The 13,448-nt window shown below is 54.8% G+C and overlaps 1 protein-coding gene across 3 annotated transcripts in view; it reads left to right on the forward strand.

The window, feature by feature from the left end:
- WDR25 (WD repeat domain 25) overlaps positions 1-12,344 on the forward strand; it is a 123,869-nt gene extending 111,525 nt beyond the window's left edge. For all 3 annotated transcript variants that reach the window (XM_006925579.3, XM_006925580.3, XM_015599654.2), the window contains exons 5-7: positions 7,834-8,004; positions 11,171-11,311; positions 11,857-12,344. In XM_006925579.3, coding sequence (XP_006925641.1) covers positions 7,834-8,004; positions 11,171-11,311; positions 11,857-12,078 — 534 coding nt within the window. In that variant the 3' untranslated portion in view covers positions 12,079-12,344. The remainder of the gene's footprint in view (positions 1-7,833; positions 8,005-11,170; positions 11,312-11,856) is intronic.
- The last annotated feature ends 1,104 nt before the right edge of the window (positions 12,345-13,448 follow it).

The following is a 13,448-nucleotide window of genomic DNA, read 5'->3' on the forward strand; positions in this document are numbered from 1 at the left end:
TGAATCTCTTTACTTTGTAAATTTATGTCTTTCACTAAATGTGGGCACTTTGGATCAATATTTATTTAAACACACACACACTGTGCTCTTTCCCCTCCCCTTCAGGAACTATATTGACAAAAATATTTAATCTTTTGATATTATTGTACTGGTCCACAAGGCTTTGCTCATTTTCGTTTCAGATCTCATTATTTTTATTGATCTATCTTCAAGTTCACTGAGTCTTTTTGTCATGTCCATTTTGTTACTGAGCTTATCCCATGATTTTTTTTTTCGATATAATCAATTTTAAAATTTCTATTTAAAAATAGATCATTTGTTTCTCTGTTGAGACCATCTATCCATTCATTTCAAGAGTGTCTGTCTCACTCAGGGTTATTATCATGGCTCTTTAAATGTGCTTGATAATTGCGACATCCGGTCATTTAAGGCTTGACATCTATTGTTTCACTTTTCTCACGGTTACTGTTGGCATTTTCCTGGCACTTTATATGTCCAGTAATTTTGGAATATATCCTGCACATTTTGAATATTATGTTGTAGGTCCTGGGCCCTATTGAAACCATGTGTGGAATAGTGATGTCTTAACAGGCGACAACCCCGTTAGATTCAGATCGCAAGTTCTTTCTGTCCTTCTGTGGGCAGGGGTTCCATTTTCAGTTCAAGTCCTTGTGATGCTGAGGCCCCAATGGGTTAGTTCAGACTTGGGCAGAGGTTACATGGTACTTCCCTTCTCAAAGCTTTAGCTGTGCTTCGTCGATTGTGTCCCATGCGTGTGTAGCTTAGGGATTGTCCTGGGTCGCCTGTCGGTTCATGCATAGGGGCATTAGGGGCTTCCCTTCTCAGCTCTCTCCTGGGATTTCTCCCTCGTTCCCTGGCTTCCCAGGGCCTCCTTTCCTGGCTCTTCTTCCCAGAGAGATGGAGTGTTCTTCTCAGAGTGTTGGTTTCCTGCCTCATCACACAATGTCTACAGCTGGGATCCCTTTCAAGGCGAAGTGGCTAACGTTGGAGAAAATAGAGGGAAAAAGAACGTGGCTTTCCCTCTTACTGTTTCCGTAGTAGTGGCCCTTTCTCCTAGTTCTTCTATTCAGTTTTTTCCCCCTCTGGGTTTTAGGTACTTGAGTTGCACCCCTAGTTCTGCCGTTGGGGCTGGCACCTGGGCAGGGCTGGGAGAGCAAGACAGAGATACCTTTTAAAATTTCCTCTATGCTCTCTGGCTTACAGGGGCCCATTTTCTTCTTTCTTTGGCCAGGATGATGGATTTATTTCACAATTTTTGCCGTTCACGCTCACTGTGTAATTCCTTAATTCAATCAGTCTGTGGGTTAAAACGTCAGGAGTTAAAAGACCAAAGACCCTAAAAACCAAAACTAAAAAACCCACAAACCTAGAGCCTCGCTTGCCATACTTGGCTTTGTGCCAATGTTGACTTCCTCCCCCAACCCACCTGCTATTACTTACTTTTCAAAGTCTTCAGGTCGTTTTGCTTCTTGAATTTTGTCCAGAGTTTTTAGTCGTCATGCGTGGGAGAGGTTGAGAGGCCATAGTGGGCTTACTCCATTTGGAGCTAAAACTAGATTTTGTTCATTTAAGAAATTTAGTCTTTTTTTTTCTTTCTCTCTAGTATGTTTTGGATTATCTTGATTGCTGGTGTTCCTCTGGTCCCATCTGATGCTAACCCCATCTGATGCATCTTCTGCCTCAACATTGCGTATTTCATTTCTTGACGTTCAGTGAGGGTCTCACGCATCCTCCATGTCCCGCTTACCTTGGCGAGCCTCCTGTGCCTTCGCAGACGTGTGCTATATAGTTACAGTAACTGCTGCCACGCGCTGGCCTGTCATCTGTGCCGCTTGTGGGTTTGGGTGGGTTTGGAGACCAGGATCTGAAGGCTGTGGTTGGTCATCGTTTCTAGGCTCATTCTGTGGACAGAGCTGGGAAATGATTTTGTAATAACAAAATCATTTTTCTTAATAAAGAAAAATGCACCATTGGTACTACTGATTTTTCCAATTCAGATTTAGGATTACTGAATTTTTCTTTCGTCTCTTTGCTATTATATATTTCTGATCTCTTTTATACTGAGACATTTGATTTATATATGCCTTAATGCAATTTTTTTCGGTATATGTTGACACCAGCAATGTAATTGACTAAAAACAGTTTAAGATTTCTTGCGGTTCTTTTTGTCCACACTGTATATCTAATTTGGATTTACCACCAAATTACTGGTTTTCTGTTCCTAATGTATATTCAGCTAAGGACCTACCATTAAATTACTATGCTTTAACATCTCTTAAAATAAATCCTATTTATGTGGTGAAGCTACCAGCTCAATATATAGTTACTTTCATTTGCTTAATTTTGCTTTCACATTTTAGAGACTGCTTTTAAAGTTAATTTTGTTGTATAACATTATAAAATATGTACATCATTCTGGAGAAGGGATTGGAAATCTATAGCTCCTGGGTCCAGTCTTGCCTGTGGACTGTTTTTGTATGGTCCTTGAGCTAAGAATGGTTTTTACATTTTTAAATGGCTATAACACACGCACACGCACACGCGCGCGCGCACACACACACACACACACACACATCCCCTAGTGACTATATTTGGCCCACAAACTCTGAAATATTTACTATTTGGTCCTTTACAGAAACTTCCTAAGTCCTACCTCCAACCTTATCTACTCCGTTCTGTTCTCTCCCTGCATCTAGAGGCAGCCTTTTTTCTTTATTTATCTTAGTTTCTGGTGTATCTTTCTCCTGTTTTTTAAGGTAAGCAAACACACACATATGTTTACATCACGTCTTCCGTTTACTGTCCACCCTTTTCCTCTCCCACCTCGCACTTTTCACTGAACCGTGTATGGGTAGAGGGGCACCCCACAGCAGGTGGGGAGGTCGGCGTAGGGCGGGGAGGGGCACCCCACAGCAGGCGGGGGGGTCGGCTTCATTCTTTTTTGCAGCTCCATGGTGTTCCGGACTGGGGAATCCTGAGGTTTATTTAACCCGTCCCTCCTTGATGTCCATTTGGGTCCTTCCGATTTTATTTTTACAAGTAGTGCTGCTTTGAATGGCCTTGTGCTTGTGTTGCTTGGGGGTTTGCCAACGTCACTGTGGGATCAGTTCCTTCAGTGGGGCTGCTGGGCCACACATATTGCTGGATGACATGGGTTATTGTGCTCGGTGTTGCCCGAGTTCTAGCCACAGGGATCGTACCCTTTCTCATTTCTGGCGTTGGTATGTAGAGTGACTGATGCCTACCTCCCCCCCCACCCCACCCCCCCCGACACACACACAATGGAGCGTGTGATCAAACTTTAGAATTTCGCTAATTTCAGTTGGGTATCTTCGTGTAATTTAAATTTTCATTTCTTGTGAGCAAGATCAAAGGACCAATTATGTTTCCTTTTATATGAACTCTCTGTTCACATCTGCTCATTTTTCTGTAGAGCTACTGATCATTTTCATCTGATTTTAGAAACTGTATATTAGGGATGGTGACCTTTGCCTCTAATATAAGTTGCAAATATTTCTCCCAATTGTCCTTCTTACTTTACTTATATACCTGTTTTTATGCCATGTAAGAGTGATGATGACAGTGGTGATGATGATGATAGTGATGGTGATGATGATGGTGATGATGGTGGTGATGGTGATGATGATAGTGATGGTGATGATGATGATGGTGATGATGACGGTGGTGATGATGGTGATGATGATGATGATGGTGATGATGATGATGGTGGTGGTGATGGTGATGATGGTGATGGTGATGATGATGAAGACGATGATGATGGTGATTTTCATGTAGTCAGATTGATTCATCTTTTGTCTTATTGCTTCTGGCCTTGGAGTCATAGCCAGGAAAGTTTTCCCCTGGTCTCAGGTTATAGAAAACTTCAATCATGTTTTCTCCTCACATTTTTATAGTTTATTTTTTTAATGTACGTTTCCGATTCTTTGTGAATTTGCCAGCAGCGCTCTTTTTGTGTGTGCTGTCCTGTGTGATTGGCTACTTGTCCTTGTGTGAATTTAAACCCTAGAAAGGTCTTCCTTGTGCATAGACCCCTCATGTCTTGGCATTTGAAAGAGACCAATTCGTTCATTTTCAGAGGGAAGGAATTGAAATCTGGGAAGAAGGGACTTGCCCAGGGCCTCACGGCTCCACCTGGGACTCTAGCTCTGGCCGGCTGGGGAAGAGAAGGTTTATGAGTGGTTGCTGCCTGTCAGCCATTGAGCCAGGCACGTCACCTTTGTTTACTTGCAAACCAGAGGTCTTGTTGTTGTCCCCACCTTACAGGTGTGGAGGCTGAGCCCGGAGAGGATAGTTGCTGGCCCAGGCCACGCAGCCAGTGACAGAGCGGCAGGCTCAGATGCCCAGGCGTCTGCCTCCCACTGGGGCGGGAGAGGCCCCCGCCAGCCTCGAGTGCCGACGTGGTGTTGAGTGCTGCTCTTTAATCCCACCCCGGCATGGTCTCGGAGCCCCCTGGGAGATCAGGTTCCCTTTGCCTCCATGTCCCGGCCACAGGAGTGCCCCGTGAGTTGAATGTCACCCCCCAGGGTGCCTGCTGGAGCCGGAGGCAGCAGCTCCATGTGCTCCCTCAGCCCAAGTGCCATCATGTCACTGGCAACCAGAGGCCGCCAGGTCACGACTTTCCAAGTTCTCCTTTTTTTCATTTGTCCTTTCGTTTATCCACTCATCCATTTACTCAGCCGTTAGTTCACTGCACCTCACTGATGCAGTGTGCAGACCCAGTGCTTTCCAAGGGCGACCCAGAAATGTAACAGACGTTCATCCCCAGGAGCTCATTGTCCTGTGGGGTAGGGAGGTGGCATGGGCAGTCAGCTGAGGGAGCACCGTGTCCTGTGGGGGCCCAGAGCACGTCTCCCCTCCCCCGCCCTTCAGGTTTGCGTGCAGAGGACTGGCGGGTGTGGCGAGGGGGCCCGGTGCCAGCAGTGCTTCGAGGCGCAGGGGCTCGCTTGTTGTCCGGCCGGGCTCCCGGTGGCGATGGCCCTGAGCAGGCCCAGAGGAGAAGGGGATGCCCTGGGCACACGCGTGGCCTGGCCTGCGCTTCTGCCCCATGCACTGTGGGAGTGGCCAGGACCCACGGAGGGGAGAGCTGTGCCCTCACGAGAACCACAAGCGGCCCGGTGACCCAGGTGCGTCTGGTGGGCCAGGCAGTTGGCAGATTTTTCAGGCCATCAGGTGATTTTCAGGCCATCAGGTGATTTTCATCGTAACTGAATGTGTTACAATCACGTCTTCCACTTTCCCCGAAGCCGCAGACCTTCGGCCAAGTAGCTGCCTCCCCAGCAGAGTTCCCGGTGCCACCAGCGTCCGGCCAGGCTCCCTCCTGGATCCAGCTGGTCAGGCCTGCGCGCCCCACGCCCCTGAGATGGGGGCGCCGGCTGTCGGTGTAATTAAGGTTGCCATAAAACGCTCCCCCGGACGCACGAGCGGCTCCCCGGCTCCTGCCGGCCCGGGCAGTTGCAAGGCGAGTAAGTCGCGCTCAGCAGCAGTCACCGCAAAGGTCGGCCTTTACCTGGGCGACGTCGCTGGCGGGGATCACCGTGACGTGCTGTCTCCCGCCAGCCGACTCTGTGCCGCCCTGATGCACCGGGCCATTTCCGTCCGCCCTCTGGAAGCCTGTCTGGGCGGCGGGCGGTGTCGATGGGGCGCACAGGTGCTTCCGCGGTGGACAGGCCGAGGACCCCGGCTCCCTGCCGCTCTCTGGGCAAAGCCGCCTCCCATGGTCGCTGTCACTGTGAGGTGATCTGTGGGAACCCCCTCCCAGTGGCTGGCGTTTAATGGGCACAGAGTGGGCAGCCAGGAGGGGCCCCCTGGATCTGTGTTCCCCGAGCCCCACCAGGAATCGAGGTGCTGCTGCTGGAGGCGGCTGAGGCACAAAGGCCTGAACCTGACCGCAGGGGCTCACAGCCCTGCCAGCACATGTGGGTGCCACCAACCGCCATTCTCTATGGCTGGTGGGGCACCGGGGGCTGCTGTGTGTCCCCCGCCACCGGGCTGCGTCCAGGGACACCCGCTGGGCCAGACTTACTCCTCTCCTGGCACGTGCTCCCGGCCGTGTTTGAGTCTCTGCTCCTCACCTGAGCTGTAGGGATGGACAAGGTGTCGCCAGACGGGAAGGAAGGCGTTCCAGTCCCACGTGGCCCAGGCGGGCGGGGACCTGGGGTGGCTAGTGCGGAAGGTGGCTAACAAGGGGAGACGCGAATGGCACGGCATAGGAGGGGCAGTGGCTTTGGAGCGGTGAAGAAGAAAGCTCCAGGGCCATGGTGATGGGGCCTCCCCCTCCCCACCTCCAAATGCATCCCAAACACCGCCTAGGGATGGCACCGTCCCTGTGATTGGATGGCTGTGCAGCTCATCATAGCAGGTGTTGGGAGCTTCAGTGGAATGCCACGTCCCCTCCCAGGCACTAGACTGCTGCCCCCGCTCCAGACCGGGCAGGCCAGAGCCTCTCATCCCTGGCACAGCCGCTGTGCCCCTCCTGGCTGGGGGTCCACACTCTATGAGCCTTGGGGGTCCTCTGGGAGGGCCGAGTGGAGTCCCGGTGCACGGAGGGAGGGAGAGAGGGAGGGAGGCCGGCAGCGGGCACTGCCCGCAGAGGAGCCACATGGGCCGGTCAGCAAGGGGCAGCCTGTCTCCCTGTCCTGTGCTCAGAGGCCTGCAGGGCTGCCCGCCCTCTCTGCCCCGACCACTCCTCCGGGTTCTGGAGGCCCACCCTGAAATCGTGCCAGCCCGGGGCTGCCTCTGAAGAGGCTCGGAGAAGAGCAGTTACTTGTTGCCCACCGTCTGCCAGGAATGTGTCCCAGCAGTCACTGAGGCGGGACTGGCCAGCAGGAGACGGGGACGCGGGCTCCAGGGAAGCAGCTGCGGCTTGGACAGGCTCCACCCATCCTGGCCATGTGACCTTGAGCAAATCCCTGCCTCTCCCCGAGCCTCAGTGTTCCTCATCTGGAGAATGGGTCTCCAACCCTGCCCCCCATCTCAGTGCATGTATGGGGTGCCACATTTAATGTGAGTTTGACATATGTACACTTGAAGAGGGTGATAGTGAATGAAAGTCTGCAACATCTGAAAGGTCGTGAACTCCAGTTTTTTTACAAAATGTGTCAAGATGGCTCACTTCTGGCCGGGGTGCTGAGCTGCCTTTATGCTCTGGCCACATGGTGGCGCCCTGGGAGCGGGTCTACCCGCCAGGCCCGCAGCCGGCCCGAGGCACTGTGCCCTGGCCTGTTGCTCGGTACCGTCGGCCCGCCGTGAGTTTGTTAAGTGGAGGTGCTGGTTAGTCCTGGTCCTGGGGACCCCGTCCTGGTAGCTGCCACCGCCAGGCCAGCCATCTTAGAGCGGAAGGTGGGCGTGAGAAAATGCTCTGCAGACAGTGTGACGACGCGGGACCCGCGATCATGGCAGTTTATGAGGCAGGAGGCTTTGGAATGTTGGCCATGATGCCAAGAAGTAAAAATGCCTTCAAACCTGACCTGCCCGCTGTGGTTCTGGCTTTGTGGTCGCCAAGGACACTCACTCCCAGTGGTACAGCGACTGCTCCGGGGGCAGTAGGCTGGGGCTTTGTGAGCTTGCATCACGTGCCGTCTTCGGAAGCAGGACCCGCTCGCAAGTGTGGCTCCAGATCGATGGGCACCAGCGTTGTCCCTTAGGTGCCCCCGGCTGGGCTCGGTCCCTTCCTTCAGCACTCCCCTCACTAAGCCCTGCCCTCTGGGCCCCTGGTGGCCGTCCCCTGCCCTCCCCGCGGGTGCTGCCCCGTGCTCCGGGGGCCGCCAGCAGGACGCGTGTCTGCTCTTGCAGGCGGTGAGAAGCTACAAGGCGACCGTGCAGCAGACCCTGGACGTCCTCTTCCTCCAGGAAGGCTCCGAGTTTCTGAGCAGCACAGATGCCTCGAGCCGGGACTCCGCCGATCGCACCATAATCGCCTGGGATTTCCGCAGTGCCGCCAAGATCTCCAACCAGATTTTCCACGTGAGAATTCCCGCTCGCCATCACTTTGAGTCTCGGCCACAGAATGAGTCCGCATAGCCCCAGGCTGTCCGGGGTCCCAGCTCCTCCCCTGTGGGAGGTGGTTCAGCGATAGGATCTTCGGAGGCAGATTGGCTGCCTGAAATCTCTAGGGTGGGGGAAGGCAGGTTCAGGTCCAGGCCTGCCCGGAGACCCCTTCCCAGGCTTCCAGACCACAGCGACTCCCTGTCCGCCCCTCGCCCGTCCCTGCCCAGCGCAGCCCCGCCATGCGGTAAGGGCATGGAGGGCAGCCCAGTCCGGATGGACAGGAAGGTGGCCGAGCAGTCCGAGACATCCTTACCCCCCTCCACTGCCCCGGCCAGCCCACAGGTGTCCACCCTGCCCCTGCCGGTGGCTGTGGTAGGGGCTGTGACCTGGGAGTGCAGGCAGGGATGCTGGAGTCAGACCACTGTCATGACAGCCCTGGATTTACCACGTGCAAGCTGGGGCCTTGGCCCCATTATTTAGTGTCTTCGATTTACATTTTTCTCTTAGAAAATCGAGGATGAGAATATTACTCGCCTCATAGTGTGGTTTTGAGAATTAAAAGAGAAAATGCTTATGAAGGGGCTAGCACAGTACCAGGCACAGAGCGTGCTCCATAAATGCACTACCTAACATCACCATCACCACGACCACCACCACCGTCACCACCACGACCACCATCATCAGTACCACCATCATCACCATCAACCACCACGACCTTCATAACCACCATTTAATTATCACACCATCATCGCTGACATCACCACCATCTTTTAAGATTTCAAATAAGCCATGGCTAATCTCTTCGGTGCTCCCACTCTGAATTTAAACACACACACACATCTATCTATCTATCCATCCATCCATCTATCTATCTATCTATCTATCTATCACCTATCTATCAATCATCTATCTATCATCTATCATCTATCATCTATCTATCATCTATCATCTATCATCTATCTATCATCTATCATCTATCATCTATCTATCATCTATCATCTATCATCTATCTATCATCTATCATCTATCATCTATCTATCATCTATCATCTATCATCTATCTATCATCTATCATCTATCATCTATCTATCATCTATCATCTATCATCTATCTATCATCTATCATCTATCATCTATCTATCATCTATCATCTATCATCTATGTCTATCATCTATCTCTCATCTGTCTGTCTGTCTCAGGTGTACATACAGACCTTTTCCCTTCTTGCTTTTCTCTTCTGTTCTCGGGTGTTCTGAGTGACCCTAAGCAAGCTGCCTCTAGACCTTTACTCCAGGCTCTCGTGCAACCTCTTGGGAAGGACGGGTCCCGGAGGGGGCTGGGCGGGGCATGTCTGGCCGCCAGGGGTCCTGCCTCCGGCAGGCCTTGCGAAGTGCAGGGAAGTGAGCGAGGTGGGTGAGAGAGCTGCTTGCTGAGTGCTGGCCCTGCCAAACTCACGCCTCCTCGTCCTCCCTGCGGTGGGCAGGCTCTCTGTGTCTGTCTGTCTATCTATCTATCTATCTATCTATCTATCTATCTATCTATCTATCTATCACCTATCTATCAATCATCTATCTATCATCTATCATCTATCTATCATCTATCTATCTTTCACCTATCAATCATCTATCAATCAATCACCTATCTATCATCTATCAATCATCTCTCTCTCATCTATCTCTCATCTATCTATCACCTGTCTGTCTGTCTCAGGTATACATACAGACCTTTTCCCTTCTTGCTTTTTTCTTCTGTTCTCGGGTGTTCTGAGTGACCCTAAGCAAGCTGCCTCTAGACCTTTACTCCAGGCTCTCGTGCAACCTCTTGAGAAGGACGGGTCCCGGAGGGGGCTGGGCGGGGCATGTCTGGCCGCCAGGGGTCCTGCCTCCGGCAGGCCTTGCGAAGTGCAGGGAAGTGAGCGAGGTGGGTGAGAGAGCTGCTTGCTGAGTGCTGGCCCTGCCAGACTCACGCCTCCTCGTCCTTCCTGCGGTGGGCAGGCTCTCTGTGGGGTCATATCACGCAGGGAGCCCGTTAGGGGCCGCCGTGGCCTCCGTGCCTCTGATGGGCACGTCCATCTGCAGCTGGGGTTCTCACTGGTCCCACTCTGCCCTCGGAGCCTGGGCTCATTAGAGAGTGAGGCTTAAGGGCAATCTTAGAACATGGACGGACGGACAGGTGCAGCTGAGGAGCGAGTTTCAAGGGCATTTCTGAGTGACCAAGTTCATCAAACATAGATTTCCCCGTCTGTGTTTTGAACACTTTGTTCACGCACTCAACCTCTCGCTCGGCCATTAGCCTCCTCACTTACTGTTTGTTTTGGCCGTGTGGGACCCTGGGCTGGGCTGGGCTGCTGCCGAGGGCTTGCTGTGGAGGTGGGGGGATGGGCACGAGATTCGTTCTCTACCGCTGTGTCACACATGACCACAGACTCGGAACGTCCGCCCTCACAGTCCTGGAGTTTGCAGTCAGTGTCGCTGGCTGGAGTCGGGCATTGGCGAGGCGCGCCCCTTCTGAAGGCGCCGGGGTGTGGCTGTGCCTCGCTCCTGGCGCATCTGCTGGCGGCTGGCGGCGCATGGCTGTGCCTACACCCTCCCATCTTCACACCACCTTCTCCATGTCTGATCTCCCTCTGCTTCCCTTGACTGCATTTAGGTCAATACTATAGGATAATCACCCTGTCTCAACATCCTTAACTTAATTACATCTGCAAAGACTCCTCCCTCTTTTTCCTGACGCATAAGGTGACATTCACAGGCCCCAGGAATGAGGATATGGATGTGTTTGGGGTGGGGAGCATTTTCAGTCTACCATGAGGGCCCTGAGCCAGGAGTGCAGGTGGCCCCTGGAAGCTGGGAAGTACAAAGGAAACAGATTCTCTGCAGCCTCCAGAGGGAACCAGCCCTGTCAACCTCTTGATTTTGGCCCGGTGAGACCCGTGTCAGACCTCTGACCTCCAGACTCTGAGATAATACATTTGTGTTGCTCTGAGCCACAAAGGTGTGGCAGTCTGTTGCAGCAGCCACAGGAAACTCATGGGGACCCCTGAGCCCAGGTCCGGGAGGAAGGCACGGGCCCCCAAGCAGAGCACGGGGTGGCGGCGGGCAGAGGCCGCCGGCCGATCTCCTCTGTGTGGCCCTGCCGTTTCAGGAGAGGTACACCTGCCCCAGCCTCGCCTTGCACCCGCGGGAGCCTGTGTTCCTGGCGCAGACCAATGGCAATTACCTGGCCCTGTTCTCCGCCGTGTGGCCCTACCGGATGAGCAGAAGACGGCGCTACGAAGGGCACAAGGTACCCTGTCCCTGTCCCTGTCCCTGTCCCCTGGTGGAGAGTGGAGAGCTGAGCACCGGTCCCGGGCCTCCTGCCGGACAGTGTCAGCAATGGACTTGGGGCCCCAGAGTGCACAGACCGTCCGTCCAGCAGGCCCTGCTTTCTGCTTCCCAGGTGACCACGTGCTGTGTGGCCTGGTGTCCCCTCAAGGCCCACCCCAGGCCCCAGTTGCTGGATAGGAAAGGTTTCCCCTGACTTGCTGGCTGGCATGGACTGGTCACGGGGTGGGTGTTTCTAGCTCTGCCCCCTTCCCCGCTGGGGCCTGCCTCCCTAGGAGGAGGAGGCCGGACACGGTCAGCTGTACTGGAATTGTTCCAGCAGATTCCATGAACCAGGCTTGCGGAATGACCCGCACCAGGACCCCAGCCTCTTGGAGGAGCCTGGGCTTTGCCCGGGGCCCGTGTGTGGCCCAGCCCTGCTTGTGGGGGCCCCTCTGGAGGGCGGGCGCCTCGGAGCACCCGTGGAATGGCCCACTCACCCGCCGTCACCCTCTGTCACCCTCGCAGGTGGAAGGCTACTCCGTGGGCTGTGAGTGCTCCCCGGACGGCGACCTTCTGGTGACGGGCAGCGCGGACGGCCGGGTCCTGCTCTACTGCTTCCGCACCGCCAGCCGAGCGCGGACGCTGCCCGGGCACGCGCAGGCCTGCGTGGGCACCGCCTTCCACCCCGTGCTGCCCTCCGTCCTCGCCTCCTGCTCCTGGGAGGGCGACGTGAAGATCTGGCACTGAGCGCCCCAGCGCGGGCCCTTCTGGACGCCGGCCGGGCCCCGGGCTCCCCTTCTTCTTCGGGGTGGGTGGGAGTGAATGCTGAGGTTGGCTTTGGGGTCAGACCTGGGTGGAAGCTGCCTCCACCACCCTGTGAGCCCCAGTTTCCTCATCCGTAAAATGGGGACAGGAACCCTTCTGTCTCAGGGTTGCAAGGTCTGCGTTGGTGAGAGGACCAGGCGGGCTGCCGGGGACCGATGCGCAATAAACGTGACTGTGCTGCTTTCTCAGGTCATTCCAGCCACGAATGAGCGTCCGCAGCTCCTCTCACCCCCACTCCCCACCCGCAGGCCCGCTGGAGGCCCGGAGCAGAATGGGGGGGCTCAGGGTGGGGGTGGCCCCACTCCGCTCATCCCGATGGGGGTGCCCGGGGCAACGGGGGCTCCGACACTCAGGTCTGCCCTCAGGGGCCCCATGCCAGAGCACGGCAGGCCCAGCCGGCTCAGGCCCAGGCCCCCCTCTGCCTCCCCATGAAGCGTGGCCCGCTGGCCCTCTGGGCGCCTCCTGGCCCACTGCCAGTCAGCCGCGCGTGCCGCCCGTGTGAGTGCGTCTGCCCCAGGTGAGGGAGTGGTATGGAGAAGCACCAGGCCCTGGAGGAACCTCATAGAATTGGGCAGGGGACACCCATCTGCTCGCGGATCTGGGCAGGAGGAAGACCCAGCCTCTGGGATCTGGGCAGGCTGATGAGCACTACACCCCACCAGGACTGTCAGTGAGGGGCTGCCCCAGCAGCCCAAGGATACAACAGCAGACGAGGTTGGGGCCCACAGGTGCTGTGGCTCACAGCAGAGGGGTCCCTGTACTCTTGGAAGGCTTCCTGGAGGAGGCCGACCATGATCTGGTGAGGAGGGTGATCCCAGCAGGAGAATCTTCAAGGAGATGCAGAGGACCTGAGGAGGAGGCCCATGGGCAGGGGCGGGGCGCCACGGGGTGCCTAGCCTCATCCCTCCAGAGCCTGGGTTCCGGGCCCAGCTCTGCTCCCAGGGTGACTGTCCCCCAAGTCTGGTTATTGTCCATGCTGGTCACCTGGGACCAACCAACACCCTGACCCTCCTGGGGAAGGGGACTTCTTGGGCTCCCTGGAAGCCACTGTGGATTTGGTCTCTCCACTGAGCGCCCGCAGGGCCCAGCTGGCTGCAGCCCCCTTTCCTCAGGCGACTTTATCGGGAATGATGGCCGGTGAGCTCTGTGCCTGTATCTGCTGCTTTCTCCAAACGCTTTCTCCCCAAGCGCCTTCTTAAAGGCTCACTCTGATCCTCTACAAGGGGGTAGGGAGTTCACTATTTGCAATTTTAAAACAAGGAAGCTAAATTTAGAAAGTGCGGAGCAGGAAT

This window comes from Pteropus alecto, unplaced genomic scaffold (assembly GCF_000325575.1).
Source record: "Pteropus alecto unplaced genomic scaffold, ASM32557v1 scaffold8, whole genome shotgun sequence".
Classification (NCBI taxonomy): Eukaryota; Metazoa; Chordata; class Mammalia; order Chiroptera; family Pteropodidae; genus Pteropus; species Pteropus alecto.